The following is a 27588-nucleotide window of genomic DNA, read 5'->3' as shown; positions in this document are numbered from 1 at the left end:
TATAAAGCAGGGCATTACACTACATTTCTGGGTCTGGTACTAAAAAGACTGAAACCTAGGAAAAATTACCTGCTGTTTTACAGAAGAAATCAAGACCTGCAAAAACTGATGTTTGGTTGTATAATATTTTACACCCTGCATGGAGTTGCGGCATCTGCTAACTGAAGAGACATGCAGTGTATTTATCCCTGCCCAATATCCTACATCCGTCCTTCCGCACCCTCAACAATCTGCCTCCTTATACCAAGTATTGTGGATATGAGCCCAACTCATCCCAGACAATCCAGTGGACAAGTGAGTGTAACTGACTGGTGTGAAGTGTGAGATACAGAAAAGTCCCTTTCAGTCTTCATCAAAGTTCTACTGTAGAAGAAAACTGGCCGCCAAACTCTTATTCTTCTCACAAGCAAAATATGCTTGTATCACAAATCCTTCAGGAAATCCTAACGCCCTTAACCTTTCTCTAGCTTCTTTTCCCCAAGGCATTACCTGAATGTAGTTCACGTGACTCCGGCAGGCAGGTTCTGCAATTTCTCCACTGCCACTGCCACCACTTCCTCCTGGAACATTGACTTCTTTGTTTTTAATGAAAAGAATTTTATTAAAAAAATTTTTTAATTTTTCCATAAGGTATTGGGGTACAGGTGATACTTGGTTACATGAGTAAGTTCTTCAGTGGTAATTTGTGAGATTTTGGTGCACTCATCACCCAAGCAGTATACACTGCACCTTATTTGTAGTCTTTTATCCCTCACCCCCCCAACCTCCCCCTGAGTCCCCAAATTCCATAGTATCATTCTTATGCCTTTGCATCCTTATAGGTTAGCTCCTACTTATGAGTGAGAACATACGATGTTTGGTTTTCCATTCCTGAGTTATTTCCCTTAGAATAATAGTCTCCAATCTCATCCAGGTCACTGCAAATACTAATTCATTCCTTTTTACGGCTGTGCAAAATTCCACGATTTTGCAATTGTGAATTGTGCTGCTATAAACATGCACGTGCAAGTATCTTTTTCGAATAATGACTTCTTTTCCTCTGCGTGAGATACCCAGGAGTGGGACTGCTGGATCAAATGGTAGATCTACTTTTAGTTCTTCAAGGAATCTCCATACTGTTTTCCATAGCAGCTGTACTAGTTTACATTCCCACCAGCAGTGTAGAAGTGAACACCAGCTTCTTGAACTGGTTCGTTTAACATCTGAATAAAACGCTCCTGGTGTTGGCTAATTTTTGTATTTTTTTTAGTAGAGGCGGGGTTTCACCATGTTGGCCAGGCTGGTCTCGAACTCCTGACCTCAAGTGATCTGCCGGCCTCAGCCTCCCAAAGTGCTGAACACCAGCTTTTCGAACTGGTTCCTTTAACATCTGAATACAATGCTCCTGGTGTTGGCTATTTTACTGCAGTCACTGAGGATTTTCTGGACCTACCTGTTGTTGTCATGCTGGAGGCAGGGAAGGATTCTGTTGAATAATTTTTCTCATCTGTTGAAATTGAGGCTGATTCTGTAAAAATTCCAGGGGGGTGTAGTCCTAGCTGTCATAGTTGCTGCAACTGCAGCCACTGATGAAGACTAAAGAGTCCCAGTACTAGGTGCTTGAGGGGGGTCAACCATAGTCTGACTTTCTCCATCTTCAGGGATTCTCCACTGCTCTGTCAGGGTTGTTGAAGCTGGCTCTCAGGGCTGCAATTACTTGCTCTCCTTCATAGCCCATTGACATGATTGCAGTTACCATATTCTCCTAAGACTGACCTGTCACAGGTGCACATGTCGCATCTGCAGAAGGGTTTGATGAGAAGAATCTTCCGAGGTCCCATGAGTGGATGTTGGGCTAGCGGCCACTGGCCTCTCTGCTGGTTTTTCTGCAGCTTTCCCTTGTTTAGTTGCTTTAGTAGGTGCAGGTTTAGAAGATGCTGTCGCTGATGCTGGAGTGATGGACGCAGGTGTGGAACTGGGAACCAAAGCAGGGACAGGGTGGAACCTGAGCCACAGTTGTTGCTGTGGAGGAGGTAATGCACAGTGGAGAAATAATGCACAGCTGAGGAAGTGGTGCATAGCGCAGGAAGTGGCACACAGCGGAGGAAGTACTGCACGGCGGGGCAAGTACTGCACGGCGGAGGAAGTAGCGCATGGCGGAGGAAGTAGCGCACAGCAGGGAAAGTACTGCACAGCGAAGGAAGTGGTGCACAGCGTAGGAAGTAGTGCACAGCGGGGGAAGTAATGCACAGCAGGGGAAGTAGTGCATAGCGGAGGAAGTAGTGCACAGTGGAAGAAGTAAGTAATGCATAGCGGTGGCAGATGTAGATTGCTAAGTTTTAGCTGGTGCTGGTGTTGACACCACTTTGGGTTTTGTCATCATAATCACCACAAAGTTTTTTGGATCAATTTTATATTCTCTGAGAGCAGTATCATCACTGAGCATTTTGCCTGCCTAAATTAATTTTGACCTGCTACAGGAAAGGCATCTTTCCCTTTTTCAGATTCAGTCTTCTCTTTCAGTGCTTTCACCGTCTCCTCGGGGTCGATGTCTATCCAGAAGGTTCACTGCTGGAGGGTCTTCAGGGTGACCTGCCTAGTGCAGCTGCCAGCTTGGCAGTGGGGCTGCTGGGTGGGGTCTGGGGCCCGGCGGGGCCTCGGGGTCACCCACACTTCTCGTGTTCTTCGAAGGAAGGCAGTGGGGTGGGGGCTTGTCACATTCACTCAGCCCAGTGGCCTCTTCTCCAGCCAGGGCCCAGGCCACACCATCTATTTTTGTTTTCTGGATTGGAGGGTATTCTAGCGCTTCTGGGGAAAATGGGTAATTTGTTTTCTAGGCCTCTCCTTTGCTTGTGTTGTGTGAGAGCCAATTACCCTGATTAACTTTTCCTAAATCTGATTGGCATTGGCTTCATATGATCCAGAAATTTCTCAAAACTTGGCATGCTAATGGCACTAGTTTCTTTTCTATTCTTTTGGAGATGAAAAAGTCTGTTTTTCCTGCTCTGTTGCCCAGGCTGGAGTGCAATGGCACAATCTTGGCTCACTGCAACCTCCACCTCCTGGGTTCAAATGATTCTCATGCCTCAGCCTCCCAAGTAGCTGGGATTACAGACACCTACCACCATGCCCAGCTAATTTTTGTGTTTTTAGTAGAGATAGAGTTTTGCCGTGTTGGCCAAGCTGGTCTTGAACTCCTGACCTCAGGTGACCTGCCCACCTTGGCCTCCCAAAGTGCTGGGAGCCACCACTACGGGCGTGAGCCACCAGCCCACTAGTTTCCATTTTTCAGCCCTGCTACTCCCTTTAAAATGTCTACATTTCATGTTAACTGGATACAGAATAGTCCATGGAGAAGTTGTGCCTTAGATCTGCTGGACATCTGTGCTGGGTAAGACAGTAGCCACATGCGGCTGTTGAGCACTTGAAAGAGGCTAGTTCAAACGGAGATATGCTGTGAGTATAAAAACATACTGGATATTGAAGACAGCAAGAAAAACAGAGGTACACTATAGCATTAATAATTTTAAATATTGGTTATTTGTTGAAATGATTTTTTGATATATTGGCTTAAAAATGTTATTTTTTAAAAAAATTATTATTTTAAATTTCAATAGTTTTTGAGATATAGGTGTTTTTTGGTTACGTGGATAGGTTCTTTAGTGATTTCTGAGATTTTGGTGCACCTGTCACCCAAGCAGTGTACGCGGTACCCAATATGTAGTTTTTTTTATCCCTCACCCTGTTGGAAATGAAAGCTTGGAGTCGTAAAGAACAGGAGCACTTGAACAAAGGATTTCTCAGCAAGGCAATTTTACTTCTGCAGAAGGGTGCTGCTTGCAAGCCAGATTGCCATGAGAGCACACCAAACAAAGGAAAGCAGGGATTCTTATACCTGATGCACTGGGTCCCTACTGCTATGTCCTATCTGGAGGACATTGGCTGGAGCTGGACCGCACAATCTAGACTGATCCTGATTGGCTAAAAACGCAAGACTTTCCTAAATAGGTAAAGGTGCACAATGGGGAACAAGAAAGGAAGGGGGGTTGCTTATGGAAAGCTAGGATAACAAAAACATTTCCAAATAAGGAAGAGGAACAGGCTGCAAGCTGGAACATGTCTGGGCAATGTCTAGGCAGACTGGTGACTAGAACAAACAATTTAGGTCCTGGTTAAAGTACAAGGACATAGGATATACTCATTTCCTTACTATTTTCAACAGCTATCTGGGGTATAACAAAAAGTCATTAGTAAAATAAAAGATTCATTGGTATGTAACATAAAAAGCAAGCAAGGAAAACTTGAAGGGAGTTTTAAGAGGAACTACTGTTTTTAACACTTATTGTTCTTTACAAAGATAAATTTTGAAGAGGAACTAGTTACTTTTTATTGCTAACAACCCCCATCCCATCCTTTGTCCCAGAGTCCCCAGAGTCCATTATTAATCTTATGCCTTTGCATCCTCATGGCTTAGCTCCCACTTATAAGTGAGAACATACAATATTTGTTTTTCCATTCCTGAGTTACTTCACTTAGAGTAATGGCCTCCAGCTCCAGCCAAGTTTCTGTGGCCATTATTTCATTCTGTTCTATGGCTGAGTAATATTCCATGGTGTATTTATACCACATAAAGTTATTAACATTCATTTCATCTGCTTCTAAAAAGGAAAAAGCCATTTAATGTTTTTAGAGATGGTGTCTTGCTATGTTGCCAAGGTTGGAGTTCAGTGGCTATTCACACACCTGATCATAGCACACTATAGCTTTGAACTCTTGGGGTCAAGCAATCGTCTCCCCTCAGTCTTCTGAGCAGCTGGGACTACAGGCGTGTGCCTGGCTCTTTCTACCTTTTAAAATGTGTTTATTGAAAATTTAAAATTACTTATGTGACTCACATTTGTGACTTACATTTTATCACTAGTGGACAATGCTGCTTTTAATTAACGTCCTCCATTTTGATTACTTCCAAAATTATTTTTTCTGATGCATTTATTTTATTTTTTCAAATTGAGAGATAAAATTGTATGTATTGATCATGTACAATATGATACTTTAAAGTATGTATACACTGCAGAATGACCAAATCTAGTGAATTAACATATACATTACCTCACATAGTTATCTTTTTTTGTGGTGAGAGCACATCTACTCTCTTAGTATTTTTCAAGAATACAATATATTGTTAACTACAGTCACCATGTTGTGATAAATCTTTTAAATTTATTCCTCCTAGATAGGAGGAATACTATCTGAAATTTTGCACCCTTTGACCAACATCTCACCAACTCCACCCCCATCAAAATTTTTTCGTAGTTTAAAATTTTCACTATTACGTGTGATGTTGACTATAAGATAATTTTTAAATTATACATTTTGGGAAATTCTCAGAAAAATGCCCTTCTTAGGGCCTGAGACATCCAATTTTAGCATTGTGGTTTAGTCAGAATTGACCAACTATTGTGCTGAAGCAAGGACACCATTGTCTCTAAACCTCTTCCAAGAAATAGGCTTCATATTTATGACGTAGAAGACTGTGAAGTAATTGCAAATCCCTGTTCAAAGTCTCTTTGGTTTAGAAATAATGCTTGCTTGGCCAGACGCAGTGGCTCACGCCCGTAATCCCAGCACTTTGGGAGGCCGAGGCAGGTGGATCATGAGGTCAAGAGATCGAGACCATCCTGACCAACATGGTGAAACCCCATCTCTACTAAAAATACAAAAATTAGCTGGGTGTGGTGGCGCATGCCTGTAATCCCAGCTACTCAGCAGGCTGAGGCAGGAGAATCGCTTGAATCCGGGAAGTGGAGGTTGCAGTGAGCCGAGATCATGCCATTGCACTCCAGCCTGGGCAACAGAGTGAGACTCCATCTCAAAAAAAAAAAAAAAAAAAAGAATTAATACTTCTTGCTGATTCATCCTATCAGTGTCCTAATCAAGATAAAAGGAAAGGCTGTTTAGATGTCCCTATGACCTGTCCTGAATGAAGCTGTTAAAAATAGAACAGGCCAGGTGTGGTGGCTCATGCCTGTAATTCCAGCAATTTGGGAGGCCAAGGCGGGTGGATCACCTGAGGCCAGGAGTTCGAGACCAGCCTGGCCAACATGGTGAAACCCTGTCTCTACTAAATATATAAAAATTAGCCCAATGTGGTGGTACACGCCTGTAGTTCCAGCTACTCATGAGGCTGAGACAGAAGAATCGCTCAAACCTGAGAGGCGGAGGTTGCGGTGAGCTGAGATTGCATCATTGCACTCCAGCCTGGGTGACAGAACAAGACCCTGTCTCTAAATAAATAAATAAATAAATAAATAAATAAATAAATAGGAGAACAACCTGTACCATTGCCAGCAGTCATTCAGTGCTGCTAGCAGAGACTTAGATGGTAGGTCCAGGGCAAGTAATCCACTGCTGAGTTCAGAGGCACTGGAGCTGTTTGATGCGTTGAAGAATCCTGGCTGGGAGCAGTATACATTATACCTGGTATTAGAGTTGATAAAGAATAAAGAGAGAGCAAAATATTTTAATAGGATTGTCTAGGGGTCCTATAATTTCCATTTTATTGCCATTTAGAGAATTAAAGAATGTTCTCATCCAGAGAGAGGATAAGGTACAGCCTTGGCTGACTCTAATACAGTTTGTTAAGGAAGTCGCTTTTTATTTTATTCTGAGCTTTGATCAGAACCTGGTATTGATTTTTTAAGAAGCCTTTTTGCCTCTGATGAGGTAATCCTAAATTTTTAAATTGAACATATTAGCGTGATTTCAAATATGAAAAGATGGGATTATTAGTGTTTCAGACATCATTTTGATATCCATTTTCACAGACAGAACTGGTCTATAATTTTGTTCATGTCTTGTATTTTTCTTCTTCAGTAAATTAGGTAGCTATTTTAATTTTACTTAATTTTAGGTTCTGGAATGCATTACATAGAGCCTGGGGATTATTCCTTGAGAGTCTGAAAAGGGGAGTATTTGGTCCTTGAAATTTTCAGAAACCCAGAAAGCCTCCTCACCCGAGAATTTTTCATTGTAATATAATTTAAATATAGTGCACAAATATTAAGTGTACAGCCTGCTGAATTTGACACCCTTGGGACCACTGTACAGATCAAGATAGAGAGGATTTATGTCACTTCAGAAATTTTCCCTGTGCCTCCTCCTTGTCAGTCCCCACCCACATCCAGAGGTAATGACTACTGTGGTTTCTGCCACCGGAGGTGAATTTGCCGGCTCATGAACTTTGAATAGATGGAATCATACAATATATATATATATTTTTAGATTCTTCTACTCATCATGTTTTAAAGATGTATCCATGTCGTGTGAATCATCAGAGTTCAATCTTTTTCACTGCTGTATTGTATACCATTGAAATGATTATGCCGCAGTTGACTTACTCCTTCTGCTGATGAGCATTTGGGTTGTTCGGTTTTAGCTACTATGACTGAAGCCTCTTTGAAAATTCTTATATACATCTTTTGCTGGACATTTGTTTTCACTTATTTTGGGTACTTCAGGAGCAAAATTTCTGTGCTGTAGACTGGGTAAATACTAAAACGTTGGGAACTGCCAACAGTTTGCAAAGCAGTTTTATTCTTTTACAGTCTTACTAGCAATATATGAGGGTGTTAATTGCTCCACATCCTTGCTAACCTTTGATATTCTCAATCTGTTGTTTCTAACATTTGATATTCTGATGGGTATGTAGTAGTATCTTATTATGATTTTAATTTGCATTTCCCTGATGAATAATAATGTTGAATATGTTTTCATATGCTTATTGTTGGCCTCAAGACTTTCATTAGAGATGTTTTTTTGGTTTATATTGTCTTCATTTTCCCTTCTCAAATATTTATTTTAATGGTCTATTCAGACATTGTATATATAATTGAGCTAGCTTTTGCAGTTTGTCTTTGGTTAGAAAAGTCTTATTCTGATTTTTAAATTTACTTGAGAAGTTCTAGAAAGATTTAAAATATCATCCTTTGTGATTATATTATTTTTAAAAGTGTCTGCCGTGTAACAGTTTCTCACTAAATGTTAGCTTTTAAATTTTAATTATTATTTTTTTGAGACAGACTCTCGCTCTGTCACCCAGGCTGGAGTGCACCGGTGCAATCTCGGTTCACTGCAACCTCCACCACCTCCTGGGTTGAAGCGATTTTCCTGCCTCAACCTCCCCAGTAGCTGGGATTACAGACGTCCTTCACCACACTCAGCTAATTTTTGTATTTTTAGTAGAGACAGGGTTTCACCATGTTGGCGAGGCTGCTCTTGAACTTCTGACCTCAGGTGATCCACCTGCCTCGGCCTCCCAAAGTTCTGGGATTACAGGCATGAGCCACCACGCCCGGCCAGCTTTTATTATTTTTATTGCAAGAATTTTCATTACAACCTTGCAATAGTGAAAAATTAGAAAAACATAAATATTTATCAATAAGGGACTGATTAAACTGTGGAAGATCCAGTCTAAGATTGTATAGCATGAAGTTAAGAATGAAGGCATTCTATTGGTGGTAGTAAGAGGAGGTCTTCTAGATGTATTGTTTCATAAAAAAAGGAAACTGCAGAATTATATAAATAGAATGACACTATGTTTCAAAATCAGAATATATATAAATAGAATGACACTATGTTTCAAAATCAGTATATAAATAGAATGACACTATGTTTCAAAATCGGAACATATATAAATAGAATGACACTATGTTTCAAAATCAGAGCGAGAGAGCAAAAGTGAAGGAAAGAGCGAGAGATTCAACTGATAATTGGGATGGCAGTGGAGGTTGATTTGGGTGGTAGTCAAGGAGAACTGTATCTTTAACTCTGAATTTTAACAATAAAAATGGTTGACATAGTATCTAGGAAAAGAATTTAAATTTTTTTTTTTTTTTTTTTGAGACAGAGTCTCGCTCTGTTGCCCAGGCTGGAGTGCAGTGGCCGGATCTCAGCTCACTGCAAGCTCCACCTCCTGGGTTCACACCATTCTCTTGCCTCAGCCTCCAGAGCAGCTGGGACTATAGGCGCCCGCCACCTCGCCCGGCTAGTTTTTTGTTTTGTTTTTTTTAGTAGAGACAGGGTTTCACCGTGTTAGCCAGGATGGTCTTGATCTCCTGACCTCGTGATCCGCCCGTCTCGGCCTCCCAAAGTGCTGGGATTACAGGCTTGAGCCACCACGCCCGGCCAGAATTTAAATTTTTAAAAGCCATGTAAAAAATAACTGGATCTTGAAGTTTCTTCAGGAGGAGTCTGCAGGGGCATCCAACAACAGCTCTTTAAGATCCTCCCCTGGGCTGGGTGCGGAGGCTCACACCTGTAATCCCAGCCCTTTGGAAGGCCCAGGCAGGGGTATCACTTGAGGCCAGGAGTTCGAGACCAGCCTGGTCAACATAGTGAAACCCCGTCTCTAGTAAAGAAAATACAAAACATTAGCCGGGTGTGGTGGCAGGCGCCTGTAATCCTGGCTATTTGGGAGACTGAGGCGGGAGAATCGCTTGAATCCAGGAGGCGGAGGGTGTAGTGAGCTGAGATCGTGCCACTGCACTCCAGTGTGGGCATCAGAGCCAGACATTATCTCAAAAAATAAAAAAATAAAAATAAAATAAAATAAAGCATCCATTGCTTCTCAAGCTTCCCGTCCAACCACTGGGTTCCTGCTAGGCACATTCTTTCTTCTCCCTCTTCACAAACTATTTCCCTACCTTCATTTGCTGTCTTTTCATTTACCCAAAATTTAAAAGTAGAATCTATCTCACACATTCAGACAACACAGAAACGAATTTAACCTACTATGTATCCATCACTACAGTAAGCACGTTGTCATATTTACTTCTGGTCTAATTTCTTATTTAACAACAAATAAGACAGAGTACATCGAAATTGATAGTGCTTTGGAAAGCCAAAAAAAACAAGGTTTTTTCTGTAACTGTTATTATGAAAATGCCATTGAGCCAGATTCGCCCTCAGGCCTCTTGGGGTGCAGTCCTCCATCTGAGCACCCTCTTCAGAGCGCTCTTGACCTCTTTGTTGCGAAGGCTGTAGATGAAAGGGTTCAAGGTCGGCGTGATGACCGCGTAGACCACACCAGCCAGGCGGTCGTAGCGGGCCGAGTAGGCAGACGACGGCCGGAAATACACGGAGAGGACGGAGCCGAAGAAAAGAGCCACCGCCACCAGGTGGGCCCCGCAGGTGGAGAAGACGCGGCGTCGGCTGCCGGCCGAGCGCAAGCGGAGCACCGCGACCAGGATACGCGCGTAGGAGAAGAACACGACGAGCAGCGGGGCCAACACCACGGCCAGGCCCTCGGAAAAGATGGCCGTCTCCGCGGCGGACGTGTCCGAGGTCGCCACGCTCAGCATTACCGCCATGTCGCAAAAGAAGTGGCGCACGGGGGCGGTGCGCGGGTAGGAAAGCGCGGAGAGCAGCAGCGCGTGCAGCAGAGCGTGCAGGTGCGCCACGGCCCACGACGCACGCACCAGCGCGGCGCAGCGCCATGGCGTCACCAGCGCGCCGTAGCGCAGGGGCCGGCACACCGCCGTCGCGCGGTCGTAGGACATGGCCGCCAGGAGGCAGCCCTCGGTGATGCCCAGAGCCACGAAGAAGTACATCTGGGCGAAGCACGCCTGGAAGGATATGGCCTGGCCCGGGTGGAGCAGGCCGGCCAGCAGCCCGGGGACCGTGACGGTGGTAAAGCAGACGTCCACGAGGCTCAGGTGACCCAAGAAGTAATACATGGGGGAGCGGAGGGCCCCGTCGCACCTCACCAGCACCACTATGCCCAGGTTGCTCAGGGCGTTGAGCAGATAGATGCCAAGGAACAGCAGGAACAGCAGCGGGTGGGCGTCTGTTCCGTCCTCCAGGCCGAGGAGGAGGAACACGGGGGCAGATGTGAGGTTGGTCGGAGCCGTGGAGAGGACTGACAGGTGGGAATGCCGAGGGGAGGGAGGAGGCAGCCGGCCGAAATTCTAGAACTCCAGATAGACTTCCTGCATGTTGAGGTTCCAGAAATACATTTTAATATATATGTTTATAAAGATACACATTTCTGCTTGCTAAATGGATTGAAAATCACTTTGATCATCCGATAATCTTAATTTTATGAAGAAACGGAATCTCAGGAGTGTTCTAGCATAGTGGGTAACTCTCAAACTTTGGTGTAGGTCAGACCTGCTTTGAATCCTGGCTCTACCACAAAGGTGTTGTGACCTCCCTGAGCCTCATTTTCTTCTTCTTTAATGAGGAAAATACTAGTAGCTATCCATGGAATTGGTTGTTAGATACAGTGAATATGTTTATAATACTTGGCACAGTGCCTGGCATATAATAAGCACTCAAAACTCCTCTATCATCTATCTATCTAAACTCCTCTATCCATCTATCTCTACTATCTATGTGATCTGTGTATCATCTGTGTAATCTATCTAACATCTATCTGCTTAATCATCATTATTTGTTTAAACAATTAGGAGCAGAATTCGGACCCAGGCCATTTGAATACCAGTCGAAATTTTATCATAAAGCACCTTACTACATTCAGCATTCATTTGTTGACCGCACATTGTATGGTTGTTCTGGAATTGACAAGTTTTTTTTTTTTTTTTTTTTTTTGGGTAAAGAATCATACAGTTAATATTTTAGGCTTGTGGTCCATATAGTCTTGTTGCAACAACTCAGCTCTGAAGTTGCAGTGCAAAAGCATCCATCAACAAAAAGTAAACAAATGGCCACAGTACTGTTCCAATAAAACTTTATTAACAAAACAGTTGGTGGTCTGGATTTGGACAATTTGCTGACCCTTGTACTAGATACATACTGTAGAGAGCAGGAAGATGAATGAGTCTTAGTTTCTGCCCCCGAACAGTTTGACCTGCAGTAGCTTGCAGCATGTTTAATACTTTATTAATTTTATGAACCAAGTGGAAGTAAATTATTCTTCCTAGAGAAATTTGGGAAGAATTCCAAGAATAGGTGAGACTTGAACTGGGTCTTGGAGATTGAATCAGGTTCACCAAACAGACATGATGTTATGTGGGACAGGGAGGGCGTTCCAGACTGAATGAAGAGATTGTGTGGGGTTGTTGGCAGAGGAGGTATGGAGTGAAGAGAGTAAAACATCCACACATGACACTGGGAAAGGCTTGTCCTTGCTGTCCTCGGTGCACAAAATCAGCTGGACAAAACGCTTCTAAATTTCTCAGTTAACCAAGTGACTTCAGTTATCTCAGAAACAATGCACTCATTTTGTCCCCCATTTAATCTCTTCCTTAAAACACCACATCCTTTTCTCCCATTGCTCCAAGGTTTCTAGCAGTGTTCAACCAATCTAGCACACCTACCGTTTGCCAGGAAAGCTCCAGGCTTTGGTGAAATCCTGGAGGATGGACTAAGTCAGGTCTTAGCAGGGAAGCTCCTTGCAGGAAGGAGCTGCATCTCACTGTCTTGTCCAGTGATCTGTATGCAATGTTTATTCAGTAAATATTTGTTGAGTGAAGCTTTTGGAAGAGCAATGAGTGAAAACAGAGGTGAAGGGAGTGTGAAGGAGAGAGGGTGATGGACAAACTCCAGGGCAAACTGGAGTTTGTCAGCTTCCTAGGGTAACCAGATATATAACATTTTTTATATTTTGCTGCTTCTGTATCGTTGTCACCCGGTCAGTGTCCCAGGGAAATCATCTGCTATGCCCCTTCCAACCCCGCCACTTGCCCCAATATAGAGTAGTAGCATCAGAGAGCCAGGACCTTGGCACCCCTCCATCCATTCTCTTCAGATACAGGATTCTTCTCAGCTGACTCCCAACCCTCACTCCCCAACTCCTCTTAGGCAGGTCGTATGATGCAGTGAAAAGAGCACTAGCTTTAGAGCCACCTGGATTTTCATCCTGATTGGCTGTGGAAATGTGTACCCACTTCATGTCCTCTTCAGTCTCCTCATCAATAATGGGGATATTGAGTCCTCTCTTACATGGTTGATGTCAAGATTAAAGAGGCAACACATGTACAGGCATGTAGCAGAGAACGGATGCTAATAGATGTTAGTTCCTTCTTCCTCAGCTTCTAATGGCTTCTCTGTCTTCCATGTTGGCTTCTTGAGATAGGCCAGTCCAGCGCTGGAGGACTATAGTTAAATTAAGTCTTTTTCTTAATCTCAACTGAAGTCCACTTTCCTGTACAAATGATTCCAATTTTGGCCTGAGAGCTACACATGTCAAGCCTGCTTCCTCTGTGGCTTTTCACATAGTGGCCAAAGGAATCTATTCTATGGCTCTTTTCTTCAACCCAAACACCCCTGGTACCTTAGATCTTTTCTTACAGAACCATATTTTTAGGTCCTTTTCCATTCTGGTCACTCTCTGCTTTGTCCACGTTAACAGGAGTTGGACACAATGCTCTAGCCGTGTGACAGCTCAGCCATACAGTTCGTGCCCCTTTATTGAGTGCCTGCTCTGAGTCCGGCATTGTGTTGGGCCCTGGGGCTCTAGAGAAAGGTCAGTCATTGTCCTTAACCTTCATCTAGGCACAATGTAAAAAGCACTACACTAACTGCATGAACAAAGAGGGAGTGGTTTCCTCTGCTAGACGATTTGGAGAAGATTCCAAAGAATAAGTGGAATTCGAGCTGCGAATGAGTAGGAGATCACCAGTTATACAGATGCTTGGAAGTGGAAAGGGCATTTCAGGCAGGGGAAAGAGAATGTGAAGGTATAGGAAGCTGTTTTGTGGATTGGTTAAAGCTAAAATGTGGCCTCTTCTTCCCTAGTGCTGTAAGGCAGAGTAGATGGACGTGGGGTCAGGGAGGAAAATAGGACATGAGGAAAAGAAGATAGCAGAGAAATGTTGGGTTCTCTCACCTGAAGGGCAGCATGCCAGAACTCAGTACTGGCTGCAGGAATTGTTGACTGGTCTCCCTCCCAGCCAGAGGTACCCAGTCTTGAAGGCAAATGCGTTGTCATCCATCTCAGCCCAGAGACTTCAGTGGGTTTCCTGTGGGCTGAGACAGAAGCTGTATATAGAGAACGCCACAGCTATAAGGGCTCTGGGAATTCCTGAGCCATGCTTTTCCCACTCAGCTTTACTTTCCTGCCAGTTTCCCCTGGATGCAGGGCTGAGCCGTTTGCACTCATACGAATATCCCATTGCCCGTTAGATAGAGTGCCGGTGGCTCAGCCACGCACCTGAAGCTTTCCAGTACAGCCCCCACCTTCTCACCTGCCTTCCCTGTATGCTCCTCCCTACCTGAAATACTCTTCCTACCGTATCCCAGTACCCAGCCCCACTTCCTCCAAGAAACCCCACCTCCTTTCTTGACTCCCCAGCCCACACGAACACTTCACTCCTGTTTCTTGTACCTCTCATTGGGAACTTGGCTCTCATTTGCTGGTCTAAACTGAGGATTTCTTTTTTTTTTGTTTTTTGTTTTCGTTTTTGTTTTTTCTGTAATGCTCATCTTCCCTGCCAGATGATAAGCCTTCTGAAGACAAATGTTTGTCTTTCCTCATCTGACCTCAGGCTCCGCACAGGGTTTTGTCCTCACTTTCCTGGCAAAGTCAGGGAAGGCTCCACAGAAGAGGTGGCATTTGAGCAGGGCAAGCTTGAAGGACAAGGCATTCAGTGGGCAGGTAGGAGTGGGGGGGAATTCTGGAAAGAATTCCTTTCCATGTACAAGGGAAATACAAGAGAAACTCCAGGAAGCTTCTTAACCTCTTTGAGCTTCATTTTTTTTTTTTTCTCCAAAAGTAGGATAAAAATACCATCCTCACGGTTTGCTTATAAACACTTTGCAAATAGTGGGTGCTTCATAAATGTCGGTTTCCTTCCTCATCTCCTGATGACTTCAGGCCATAGGGAGATATGTTGACTGAGTTTGTGTCAGCTCCTGTTGAAACACGTGGCACAGGGCTGGGCTCCCTGGATGCTGAGCTGCTGTTGTGGACACGTAACCCTTTCCTGAGGTCCAGGTAAGGCAGGTGTCTGCTTTGAATTGAGCAGGAAGGATTGATTATTTAAGATCACAAAATGAGGCAGGGATGCTTAGGATAAAGAGTTAAAAAAAAAAAACCCCTGTGTTTGAGGCAGCTCACTGCCTTCAACTCCATGCTGAAATGGTCACTTTTGGAGCACACGTTCAGATGCCCCAAGACACGGAAGTGCGCAGGGACACATGCTTGCACACAGACACACAGGGATGTATCCCGATATATCCAGACACACAGACGTGCCAGAGACACACGCACACCCACCGGGACAGGAGTATATGAACGTGGGCACACACAGACACTCAGTCCCTTACAGACATAGACACCTACACAGATCCATGCACTAGAGGAAAACATGAGTCATGTATGCCACATACACACGCAGCACCCAGCAAAGACGCCCTGCCACCAAACAAATGCCAGAGACATAGAAACCTCAACAGATACCCCCAGACACACTGAGGCACACACGTGAGTCTACATGCAAACGTCCACATACTGGTTCCCTCCTTCCTCTTGCTCTCTTGCCTCAAGTCCGCCTGCCTCAACAGAGTGGAGAGTGGACAGTGGTAAACAGGGAAACCATCACTGGCCCCCACGCGCTCAGGCCTGGGGGTTTCTTTCCAATTCCTTAAATCCAGTCTCTTCTTGGCCAGCCCAGATTCTTCTCTTGATGGTGTGCCCAGTAACTTTCCCTTCAACCCCAGTCAGTCCTGGATGAGCCCTTATCTATTCCAAGGACCTCGTCTCCTCCTCTACTTCCCTCTGCCAACTTCTTACTCATTTGTCTTCAATAATGTATTCAGAAATCTTAACTGTTGTATCTACTCCGTGCCAGGCAAGTACTTGAGCACTGGTGGGGGAGGCACTCAAAGATGAGTAAGACAAAGTCAAAGAGCTCACCATTCTGTCTTGGTATCAGGCAGCTGGCAATGATTCCTAGATATCATTCCACCCAACACCCATGTCATAGACAGGAAAAGCAGCACCCGGAGAACCGTGTCTGCAGTCGCTCAGTGATCGGGGATGAGCCAGAGTCCAGATGCTGTGCTCCGAACCCACCTATGGTTCATCCACTTCCCCGTGCTGCTGGCCACGTGTTGGAAGGTCATTCTCGTGTACTGCTGTCCCTCAGACGCTTGATTTACTCCCCTTCCCTTTCTGCCACAATTCTTCTGCTTCCTCCCAGCAACTCTGCGAGCATGAACGAGCTCTGCCCTCCACAGCTCACCCACAGAGGCTGATCTGCTTCAGGCAGAAGGGGAGTTACAGCAGGTGCGCCCTGGAGAGGAAGATTGGCCTCAGCAGCCAAAGGCAGGAGGAGTGGCCTATAGTCTGGGAGGAGAGGGGCCACCCACTAATTGATTAGCTTGGAAATTCGGTGGAGAGTTATGGTGGCCTCTGAAACCACTGGTCCCTTGACGACTCCTCAGTCCTCAGCCAGCGCAGCCTCCCCTGCCCTCTTGTGCTAGAAAACTGAGTAGGAGAGGGGGCATCGAGGTGTGTGGGAACCCAGAACTGAGGTAGATGCCTTTCAGTGTGGTGACTGGCCGTGCTGGTCTACTGTGCTCAGAGGATGATGCCATCACTCCCCTGCCCCCTTCTAAGCAGGATGGCACGTGAGGGATGGGGTGTGTTACTGACCCTGGCCTCTTCTCCCTGGTTTTTCCCACCCTGAGCTACAACCATCACCCCTGCAGCTGCGACCTCACCATGTGATTCCTCTGCTCAGGGAAGAGCTCTTCTCCTAGTTCCACTGTGTGCAGTGAAGTGGAGCTGGGGGTGCCCTTCCCTGAGCTCCCGGCTTGCCTCAGCCCTGAGGTCCCACCTCACCCAGAAGCTGGGCAGCGGGGAGAGGAAGGGCTGGAATTGCCAAAAGATTCGCTCCAGGACAGTAGTTCAGGGATCATAGCAGCTGAGCCTCACACCCCATGTGGAGCTGCTCTTGGTGGACTTCAGGGTCGGTGCTCTTTGTCACTCCGTTGCTCAGGTTGGAGTTACGGGGATCTCAGCCTTGTCCAGCTGGTGCCGGAGCAAAATGACTTCTGTTCCTTGTTCTGAAGCCTTTTGACTGTCCTGTCCTTTTTGGCCTCAGCAAAGCAGCCCTCCTGGATCTGGAGGGGCCGACCTAACTTCCCAGGCTGGACCAATTTCTCCTGAGGTCTCGTTCTCTCATCTTTCCTTTCTCCACGTGGGCATACCTTTTCGTTCTTGTGGAACTGATAGTCGCTTCCTGTGGAATGAACTTCTCCAGCTTGACTGTTCATTCACTTGAAAACATTTACTCAGAATATGGGGTCCCAGCCTTGTTGATCTCCACGGGGTGTCAGAGAAGTGGAATGAGTGAGATATTCAAGTCCCCACTGGTTTTTGACCCTAGCTGAGGCATTTCTGCCCTGTGAGTCTCAGCTTTCTCCCTGATAAATTGAGAGGAGGAAACTGATGACCCGTTCATGTTTGAGGGGATAAAGTTTGAGGATGGACATTTCATAGTTAACAGATTGGGGAGAGAAGACTTGGGCACAGTGAGTTACAGTGTTTGGCAGTAAGTGCCCTAGGAGTTGAAACAAAACTGCACCTGTGGCCTGAGTGTTCAGGGAGAACTTCCGGGGAGAAGTGGTATTTAAATCAAGAAGAAAAGTGGGAGGGTTTGGGCGTGTGGGAAGCACGTGGGAACCACAGTTTATGCAGAAGTGATAGTGGTGGCCCGTCTGGAGCAGCCGCTGCGGGGATGCCAGCTGCAGCAGGGGAGGCGCGGCCAGGGCTGTGTGCTCTGTGGAGCTGGTGGGGGGCCGGGAGGCCAACACAGAGAAAGGCAGTTGTAAGAGATGGAGCAAAAGTGACTCCTAGAGACTTTGTTTGATCCTCCAAACTGATAGGCAAGGTGGCTGCTACTGCTCTTCCCATTATAGCCTCTTGGGAAACAGGGAACATTCCCTCCAGATGGCTCAGCATGAGGTCTAGGCTTCACTCTGGTTGGGTCAACTTGGGTCGGATACCCTTCCCTAAAGCTGTAACTGGAGGATTTGGTATACTGCTGAGCCAGATCTAGTGTGCAGCCCCACCCAAAGCTGATAAACTGAAAGAGGATTGAAGACATAGTTCCTCAAAGTGATATCGGAGTGTGGTTATGTAGGGGGTTTGAGGGATTTGGGGAATGGTCAAGGAAAAGGATATGACTATAAGTGGCAGTAGTGCATACAAACTTTATTAAGGGAAGTGGTCAGATTTGCAGGCAAATAAATCGTTTTCCTGGAGGAGGGCAAGAAAACTCCCAGAAGAGAAGGGAATTAGGGAGGGACTTTTGTGTCTAGATGATATTGTCTAGCTGTATGGTGGGGAATCTCTGGGTCAGAGGCTCCAAAGGACAGTAGTGGCCTGGAGTCTTACAACCACAAGGCTGTCTTATCTGTGGTTGGCAGATGCTGAGTGAGTTTTTACAGGACATGCAAAGCAGGAAGGCCCTAAGTTGCTGAAAATCTTCTTCAGGGTATTTTTATTTAAAAATAATTAGATGATAAAAATTTGAATTTGGTGCCCACAGGCTTTTCAGCTCACAAGTCTCAGCCTGCAGTGAAGAAATAGGCCACTTAGGGGTCAATACACAGACATCATCTTTGGGTCATTTATATACATGCTGCATAAAGGAGGGCAGTGCCATGCAGCCGAATATCCCGCTGCATATGCACTGATGTGGCAACACGGTACTCCTGTATATCACTGAGTGGAAAAATAAAAACAAGGCAAATGACACTAAGATGTATTGCAAGTCATGGATTAAAATGAGAAAAATTCCTAGACAAAGTCAAATCACAAACCCCTCCTTCTGCTTCTTTGATGACATAGGTTGCCCAGGGTGATGGGACAGCGTTTCAAGTGTTGGATGGCTTGAGTCTAGGTTACTTGAACAAATAATGTGGCAAAGGGGCTGGGGGAGATGGAGTTACCTTCTGCCAAAGCATGTGGGCTATGTCAGGGAGGGGTGGAGGCTTGATGAAAACTAGACTACTGTTAAAAATGGGCATCAGGCAATATGGCACTAAGCAAGCTTTCATCTAATGAACACTCCTGTCCAATACAGTGCTGATCACTCCTGGGTGTACTCCCTCCAAACTTGTTCTTTTCCCCACTTCCCACCCAGAACATGAATTATTCAATTTGTGGCTTAGTTTTCTTCATGAAATGCCTTTGAAAGTTGGAAAGAAGTCATGGTTTCTAGTTTCTTTCTGTTTCCCAAAACGGATGCATGGCGGTAAGTGAAAGCAAGATGCAGCACAATAAAACCTCAGCATTCTCCAAAATGAGTTATTGGATGGGGCATACTGAGTTTATGTTGGCCAATGAGTCAATTTCTTATTGTGTTTGCATTAGAATTTCATATAAGGAGGTCCATTCCAAGACGGCCAAATAGGAAAGCTCCGGTCTGCAACTTCCAGCATGATCGATGCAGAAGACGGGTGATTTCTGCATTTCCAACTGAGGTACCTGGTTCATCTCATTGGGACTGATTGGACAGTGGGTGCAGCCCACGGAGGATGCGCCAAAGCAGGGTGGGGCATCGCCTCACCCCTAGGAAAGGGGGATTTCCCTTTCCTAACCAAGGGAAGCCATGACAGACTGTACCGGGAAAATCAGGACACTGCCACCTAAATACTGCACTTTTCCAATGGTCTTAGCAAATGGCACACCAGGAGATTATATCCTGTGCATGGCTCAGTGTGTCCCATGCCCACGCCACTTGCTCACTGCTAGTGCAGCAGTCTGAGATCGAACTGCAAGGTGGCAGTCCTGGCTGGGGGAGGGGCGCCCACCACTGCTGAGGCTAGAGTAAGTAAACAAAACAGCCTGGAAGCTCTAACTGGGTGGAACCCACCACAGCTCAGTGAGGCCCACCTGCCTCTGTAGACTCCACCTCTTGGGGCAGGGCATAGCTGAACAAAAGGCAGCAGAAACTTCTGCAGATTTAAACGTCCCTATCTGACAGCTCTGAAGAGAGCAGTGGTTCTCCCAGCATGGTGTTTGAGCTCTGAGAACAGACAGACTGCTTCCTCAACTGGGTCCCTGACCCCCATGTAGCCTAACTTGGAGACACCTCCCAGTAGGGACCGACTGACACCTCATACAGCCAGGTGCCCCTCTGAGATGAAGCTTCCAGAGGAAGGATCAGGCAGCAATATTTGTTGTTCTGCAATATTTGCTGTTCTGCAGCCTCCACTGCTGATACCCAGGCAAACAGGGTCTAGAGTGGACCTCCAGCAAACTCCAATAGACCTGCAGCTGAGAGACCTGACTGTTAAAAGGAAAACTAACAAACAGAAAGGAATAATATCAACATCAACAAAAAGGACATCCACACCAAAAACCCATCTGTAGGTCACCGTCATCAAAGACCAGAGGTAAGTAAAACCACAAAGATGGGGAGAAATCAGAGCAGAAAAGCTGAAAATTCTGAAAACCAGAGTGCCCCTTCTCTTCCAAAGGATTGCAGCTCCTCACCAGCAGCAGAACATAGCTGGATGGAGAATGACTTTGACAAGTTGACAGAAGTAGGCTTCAGAAAGTTGGTAATAACAGACTTCTCTGAGTTAAATGAGGGTGTTTGAACCCATTGCAAGGAAGCTAAAAACCTTGAAAAAAGATCAGACAAATGGCTAACTAGAATAAACAATGTAGAGAAGACCTTAAATGACCTGATGGAGCTGAAAACCATGACATGAGAACTACGTGACGCATGCACAAGCCTTAGTAGATGATTTGATCAAGAGGAAGAAAGGGTATCAGGGATTGAAGATCAAATGAATGAAATGAAGTGAGAAGAGAAGTTTAGAGAAAAAAGAGTAAAAAGAAATGAACAAAGCCTCTGAGAAATATGGGACTACGTGAAAAGACCAAATCTACATTTGATTGATGTACCTGAAAGTGACGGGGAGAATGGAACCAAGCTGGAAAACACTCTTCAGAGTAGTATCCAGGAGAACTTCCCCAAACTAGCAAGGCAGACCAACATTCAAGTTCAGGAAATACAGAGAACACCACAAAGATACTCCTCAAGAAGAGCAACCCCAAGACACATAATTGTCAGATTCATGAAAGTTGAAATGAAGGAAAAAATGTTAAGGGCAGCCAGAGAGAAAGGTCGGGTTATCTACAAAGGGAAGCCCATCAGACTAACAGCGGATCTCTTGGCAGAAACTCTACAAGCCAGAAGAGAGTGGGGGCTGATATTCAACATTCTTTTTTTTCTTTTTTTTTCTTTGAGATGGAGTCTCGCTCTGTCACCCAGGCTGGAGTACAGTGGCGCGATCTTGGCGCACTGCAAGCTCTGCCTCCTGGGTTCCTGCCATTCTCCTGCATCAGCCTCCCGAGTAGCTGGGACTACAGGTGCTTGCCACCACACTTGGCTAATTTTTTTTGTATTTTTAGTAGAGATGAAGTTTCACCGTGTTAGCCAGGATGGTCTTAATCTCCTGACCTCTTGATCTGCCTGCCTTGCCTCCCAAAGTGCTGGGATTACAGGCGTGAGCCACCATGCCTGGCCTCAACATTCTTAAAAGAACTTTCTTTTTTTTTTTTATTATACTTTAAGTTCTAGGGTACATGTGCATAACGTGCAGGTTACATATGTATACATGTGCCATGTTGGTGTGCTGCACCCATCAACTCGTCAGCACCCATCAATTCATCATTTATATCAGGTATAACTCCCCAATGCAATCCCTCCCCCCTCCCCCCTCCCCATGATAGGCCCCAGTGTGTGATGTTCCCCTTCCCGAGTCCAAGTGAGCTCATTGTTCAGTTCCCACCTATGAGTGAGAACATGCGGTGTTTGGTTTTCTCTTCTTGTGATAATTTGCTAAGAATGATGGTTTCCAGCTGCATCCATGTCTCTACAAAGGACGCAAACTCATCCTTTTTTATGGCTGCATAGTATTCCATGGTGTATATGTGCCACATTTTCTTAATCCAGTCTGTCACTGATGGACATTTGGGTTGATTCCAAGTCTTTGCTATTGTGAATAGTGCCGCAATAAACATACGTGTGCATGTGTCTTTGTAGTAGCATAATTTATAATCCTTTGGGTATATACCCAGTAGTGGGATGGCTGGGTCATATGGTACATCTAGTTCTAGATCCTTGAGGAATCGCCATACTGTTTTCCATAATGGTTGAACTAGTTTACAATCCCACCAACAGTGTAAAAGTGTTCCTATTTCTCCACATCCTCTCCAACACCTATTGTTTCCTGATTTTTTAATGATTGCCATTCTAACTGGTGTGAGATGGTATCTCATTGTGGTTTTGATTTGCATTTCTCTGATGGCCAGTGATGATGAGCATTTTTTCATGTGTCTGTTGGCTGTATGAATGTCTTCTTTTGAGAAATGTCTGTTCATATCCTTTCCCCACTTTTGGATGGGGTTGTTTGTTTTTTTCTTGTATATTTGTTTGAGTTCTTTGTAGATTCTGGAAATGAGCCCTTTGTCAGATGAGTAGATTGCAAAAATTTTCTCCCATTCTGTAGGTTGCCTGTTCACTCTGATGGTAGTTTCTTTTGCTGTGCAGAAGCTCTTTAGTTTAATGAGATCCCATTTGTCAATTTTGGCTTTTGCTGCCGTTGCTTTTGGTGTTTTAGACATGAAGTCCTTGCCCATGCCTATGTCCTGAATGGTACTACCTAGATTTTCTTCTAGGGTTTTTATGGTATTAGGTCTAACATTTAAGTCTCTAATCCATCTTGAATTAATCTTCGTATAAGGAGTAAGGAAAGGATCCAGTTTCAGCTTTCTACTTATGGCTAGCCAATTTTCCCAGCACCATTTATTAAATAGGGAATCCTTTCCCCATTTCTTGTTTTTCTCAGGTTTGTCAAATATCAGATGGTTGTAGATGTGTGGCATTATTTCTGAAGGCTCCGTTCTGTTCCATTGGTCTATATCTCTGTTTTGGTACCAGTACCATGCTGTTTTGGTTACTGTAGCCTTGTAGTATAGTTTGAAGTCAGGTAGCGTGACGCCTCCGGCTTTGTCCTTTTGACTTAGGATTGTCTTGGCAATACGGGCTCTTTTTTGGTTCCATATGAACTTTAAAGCAGTTTTTTCCAATTCGGTGAAGAAACTCATTGGTAGCTTGATGGGGATGGCATTGAATCTATAAATTACCTTGGGCAGTATGGCCATTTTCACAATATTGATTCTTCCTATCCATGAGCATGGTATGTTCTTCCATTTGTTTGTGTCCTCTTTGATTTCACTGAGCAGTGGTTTGTAGTTCTCCTTGAAGAGGTCCTTTACATCCCTTGTAAGTTGGATTCCTAGGTATTTGATTCTCTTTGAAGCAATTGTGAATGGAAGTTCATTCCTGATTTGGCTCTCTGCTTGTCTGTTACTGGTGTATAAGAATGCTTGTGATTTTTGCACATTAATTTTGTATCCTGAGACTTTGCTGAAGTTGCTTATCAGCTTAAGAAGATTTTGGGCTGAGACGATGGGGTTTTCTAAATACACAATCATGTCATCTGCAAACAGGGACAATTTGACTTCCTCTTTTCCTAACTGAATACCCTTGATTTCTTTCTCTTGCCTGATTGCCCTAGCCAGAACTTCCAACACTATGTTGAATAGGAGTGGTGAGAGAGGGCATCCCTGTCTTGTGCCAGTTTTCAAAGGGAACTTTTCCAGTTTTTGCCCATTCAGTATGATATTAGCTGTGGGTTTGTCATAAATAGCTCTTATTATTTTGAGGTACGTTCCATCAATACCGAATTTGTTGAGCGTTTTTAGCATGAAGGGCTGTTGAATTTTGTCAAAAGCCTTTTCTGCATCTATTGAGATAATCATGTGGTTCTTGTCTTTGGTTCTGTTGATATGCTGGATTACGTTGATTGATTTGCGAATGTTGAACCAGCCTTGCATCCCAGGGATGAAGCCCACTTGATCATGGTGGATAAGCTTTTTGATGTGCTGCTGAATCCGGTTTGCCAGTATTTTATTGAGGATTTTTGCATCGATGTTCATCAGGGAGATTGGTCTAAAATTCTCTTTTTTTGTTGTGTCTCTGCCAGGCTTTGGTATCAGGATGATGCTGGCCTCATAAAATGAGTTAGGGAGGATTCCCTCTTTTTCTATTGATTGGAATAGTTTCAGAAGGAATGGTACCAGCTCCTCCTTGTACCTCTGGTAGAATTCAGCTGTGAATCCATCTGGTCCTGGGCTTTTTTTGGTGGGTAGGCTATTAATTGTTGCCTCAATTTCAGAGGCTGCTATTGGTCTATTCAGGGATTCAACTTCTTCCTGGTTTAGTCTTGGAAGAGTGTACGTGTCCAGGAAATTATCCATTTCTTCTAGATTTTCTAGTTGATTTGCGTAGAGGTGTTTATAGTATTCTCTGATGGTAGTTTGTATTTCTGTGGGGTCGGTGGTGATATCCCCTTTATCATTTTTTATTGCGTCTATTTGATTCCTCTCTCTTTTCTTCTTTATTAATCTTGCTAGCGGTCTGTCAATTTTGTTGATCTTTTCAAAAAACCAACTCCTGGATTCATTGATTTTTTGGAGGGTTTTTTGTGTCTCTATCTCCTTCAGTTCTGCTCTGATCTTAGTTATTTCTTGCCTTCTGCTAGCTTTTGAATGTGTTTGCTCTTGCCTCTCTAGTTCTTTTAATTGTGATGTTAGAGTGTCAATTTTAGATCTTTCCTGCTTTCTCTTGTGGGCACTTAGTGCTATAAATTTCCCTCTACATACTGCTTTAAATGTGTCCCAGAGATTCTGGTATGTTGTATCTTTGTTCTCATTGGATTCAAAGAACATCTTTATTTCTGCTTTCATTTCGTTATGTACCCAGTAGTCATTCAGGAGCAGGTTGTTCAGTTTCCATGTAGTTGAGCGGTTTTGATTGAATTTCTTAGTCCTGAGTTCTAGTTTGATTGCACTGTGGTCAGAGAGACAGTTTGTTATAATTTCTGTTCTTTTACATTTGCTGAGGAGTGCTTTACTTCCAATTATGTGGTCAATTTTGGAATAAGTGTGATGTGGTGCTGAGAAGAATGTATATTCTGTTGACTTGGGGTGGAGAGTTCTATAGATGTCTATTAGGTCCGCTTGGTGCAGAGATGAGTTCAATTCCTGGATATCCTTGTTAACTTTCTGTCTCGTTGATCTGTCTAATGTTGACAGTGGAGTGTTGAAGTCTCCCATTATTATTGTATGGGAGTCTAAGTCTCTTTGTAAGTCTCTAAGGACTTGCTTTATGAATCTGGGTGCTCCTGTATTAGGTGCATATATATTTAGGATAGTTAGCTCTTCCTGTTGGATTGATCCCTTTACCATTATGTAATGGCCTTCTTTGTCTCTTTTGATCTTTGATGGTTTAAAGTCTGTTTTATCAGAGACTAGGATTGCAACCCCTGCTTTTTTTTGTTCTCCATTTGCTTGGTAGATCTTCCTCCATCCTTTTATTTTGAGCCTATGTATGTCTCTGCATGTGAGATGGGTCTCCTGAAGACAGCAGACTGATGGGTCTTGACTCTTTATCCAGTTTGCCAGTCTGTGTCTTTTAATTGGAGCATTTAGTCCATTTACATTTAAGGTTAATATTGTTATGTGTGAACTTGATCCTGCCATTATGATATTAACTGGTTATTTTGCTCATTAGTTGATGCAGTTTCTTCCTAGCCTCGATGGTCTTTACATTTTGGCATGTTTTTGCAATGGCTGGTACCGGTTGTTCCTTTCCATGTTTAGGGCTTCCTTCAGGGTCTCTTGTAAGGCAGGCCTGGTGGTGACAAAATCTCTAAGCATTTGCTTATCTGTAAAGAATTTTATTTCTCCTTCACTTATGAAACTTAGTTTGGCTGGATATGAAATTCTGGGTTTAAAATTCTTTTCTTTAAGAACGTTGAATATTGGCCCCCACTCTCTTCTGGCTTGTAGAGTTTCTGCCGAGAGATCTGCTGTCAGTCTGATGGGCTTCCCTTTGTGGGTAACCCGACCTTTCTCTCTGGCTGCCCTTAAGATTTTTTCCTTCATTTCAACTTTGGTGAATCTGGCAATTATGTGTCTTGGAGTTGCTCTTCTGGAGGAGTATCTTTGTGGCGTTCTCTGTATTTCCTGAATTTGAATGTTGGCCTGGCCTGCTAGGTTGGGGAAGTTCTCCTGGATGATATCCTGTAGAGTGTTTTCCAATTTGGTTCCATTTTCCCCCTCACTTTCAGGCACCCCAATCAGACGTAGATTTGGTCTTTTGACATAATCCCATACTTCTTGCAGGCTTTGTTCATTTCTTTTTCTTCTTTTTTCTTTTGGTTTCTCTTCTCGCTTCATTTCATTCATTTGATCCTCAATCGCTGATACTCTTTCTTCCAGTTGATCGAGTCGGTTACTGAAGCTTGTGCATTTGTCACGTATTTCTCGTGTCATGGTTTTCACCTCTGTCATTTCGTTTATGACCTTCTCTGCATTAATTAGTCTAGCTGTCAATTCTTCCACTTTTTTTTCAAGATTTTTAGTTTCTTTGCGCTGGGTACGTAATTCCTCCTTTAGCTCTGAGAGGTTTGATGGACTGAAGCCTTCTTCTCTCATCTCATCAAAATCATTCTCTGACCAGCTTTGATCCGTTGCTGGCGATGGGCTGTGCTCCTTTGCAGGAGGAGATGCGCTCTTATTTTTTGAATTTCCAGCTTTTCTGCCCTGCTTTTTCCCCATCTTTGTGGTTTTATCTGTCACTGGTCTTTGATGATGGTGACGTACTGATGGGGTTTTGATATAGGTGTCCTTCCTGTTTGATAGGTTTCCTTCTGACTGTCAGGACCCTCAGCTATAGGTCTGTTGGAGATTGCTTGAGGTCCACTCCAGACCCTGTTTGCCTGGGTATCAGCAGCAGAGGTTGCAGAAGATAGAATATTGCTGAACAGCGAGTGCACCTGTCTGATTCTTGCTTTGGAAGCTTCCTCTCAGGGGTGTACTCCACCCTGTGAGGTGTGGGGTGTCAGACTGCCCCTAGTGGGGGATGTCTCCCAGTTAGGCTACTCAGGGGTCAGTGACCCACTTGAGCAGGCAGACTGTCCCTTCTCAGATCTCAACCTCCGTGTTGGGAGATCCACTGCTCTCTTCAAAGCTGTCAGACAGAGTCGTTCGCGTTTCACAGGCTTCTACTCCTTTAGCTGAGCCCTGTCCCCAGAGGCGCAGTCTACAGAGACAGGCAGGTTTCCTTGAGCTGCTGTGAGCTCCACCCAGTTCCAGCTTCCCAGCAGCTTTAGTTACCTACTTAAGCCTCAGCGATGGCGGGCGCCCCTCCCCCAGCCTCGCTGCTGCCTTGCGGTTAGATTGCCGCAGACTGCTGTGTTAGCAAGGAGAGAGGCTCCGTGGGCGTGGGACCCTCCCGGCCAGGTGTGGGATACAATCTCCGGTGTGCCGGTGTTACAGCGCAGTATTGGGGTGGGAGTTACCCGATTTTCCAGGTGTTGTGTGTCTCAGTTCCCCTGGCTAGGAAAAGGGACTCCCTTCCCCCTCGCGCTTCCCAGGTGAGGCGATGCCTCGCCCTGCTTCAGCTCTCGCTGGTCCGGCTGCAGCAGCTGACCAGCACCGATTGTCCGGCACTCCCGAGTGAGATGACCCCAGTACCTCAGTTGAAAATGCAGAAA

General features: G+C 44.7%; 2 protein-coding genes and 1 pseudogene across 2 annotated transcripts in view; 1 reads left to right on the top strand and 2 right to left on the bottom strand.

The window, feature by feature from the left end:
• Positions 1-342: 342 nt before the first annotated feature.
• On the bottom strand, positions 343-2568 carry LOC111521233 (annotated as a pseudogene).
• Positions 2569-9941: 7373 nt separating this feature from the next.
• On the bottom strand, positions 9942-17217 carry LOC111521275 (olfactory receptor 1L4-like). Its single transcript, XM_023184564.1, has 2 exons — positions 17152-17217; positions 9942-10943 (listed from the first exon to the last, which is right to left on the bottom strand). The coding sequence occupies exons 1-2, from the start codon at positions 17215-17217 to the stop codon at positions 9942-9944; spliced, it is 1068 nt and encodes a 355-aa protein (XP_023040332.1).
• Positions 10610-27588, top strand: part of LOC111521367 (olfactory receptor 3A1) — a 49672-nt gene continuing 32693 nt past the window's right edge. Inside the window, exon 1 of the mRNA XM_023184744.1 lies at positions 10610-10691. The gene's annotated coding sequence lies outside the window, so the exon portion shown is untranslated. The remainder of the gene's footprint in view (positions 10692-27588) is intronic.

The sequence above is a fragment of the Piliocolobus tephrosceles genome, chromosome 16 (assembly GCF_002776525.5).
Source record: "Piliocolobus tephrosceles isolate RC106 chromosome 16, ASM277652v3, whole genome shotgun sequence".
Lineage (NCBI taxonomy): Eukaryota > Metazoa > Chordata > Mammalia > Primates > Cercopithecidae > Piliocolobus > Piliocolobus tephrosceles.
The sequence above is the reverse complement of the archived record's forward strand: the minus strand, read 5'-3'. Positions and strand labels throughout refer to the sequence as shown.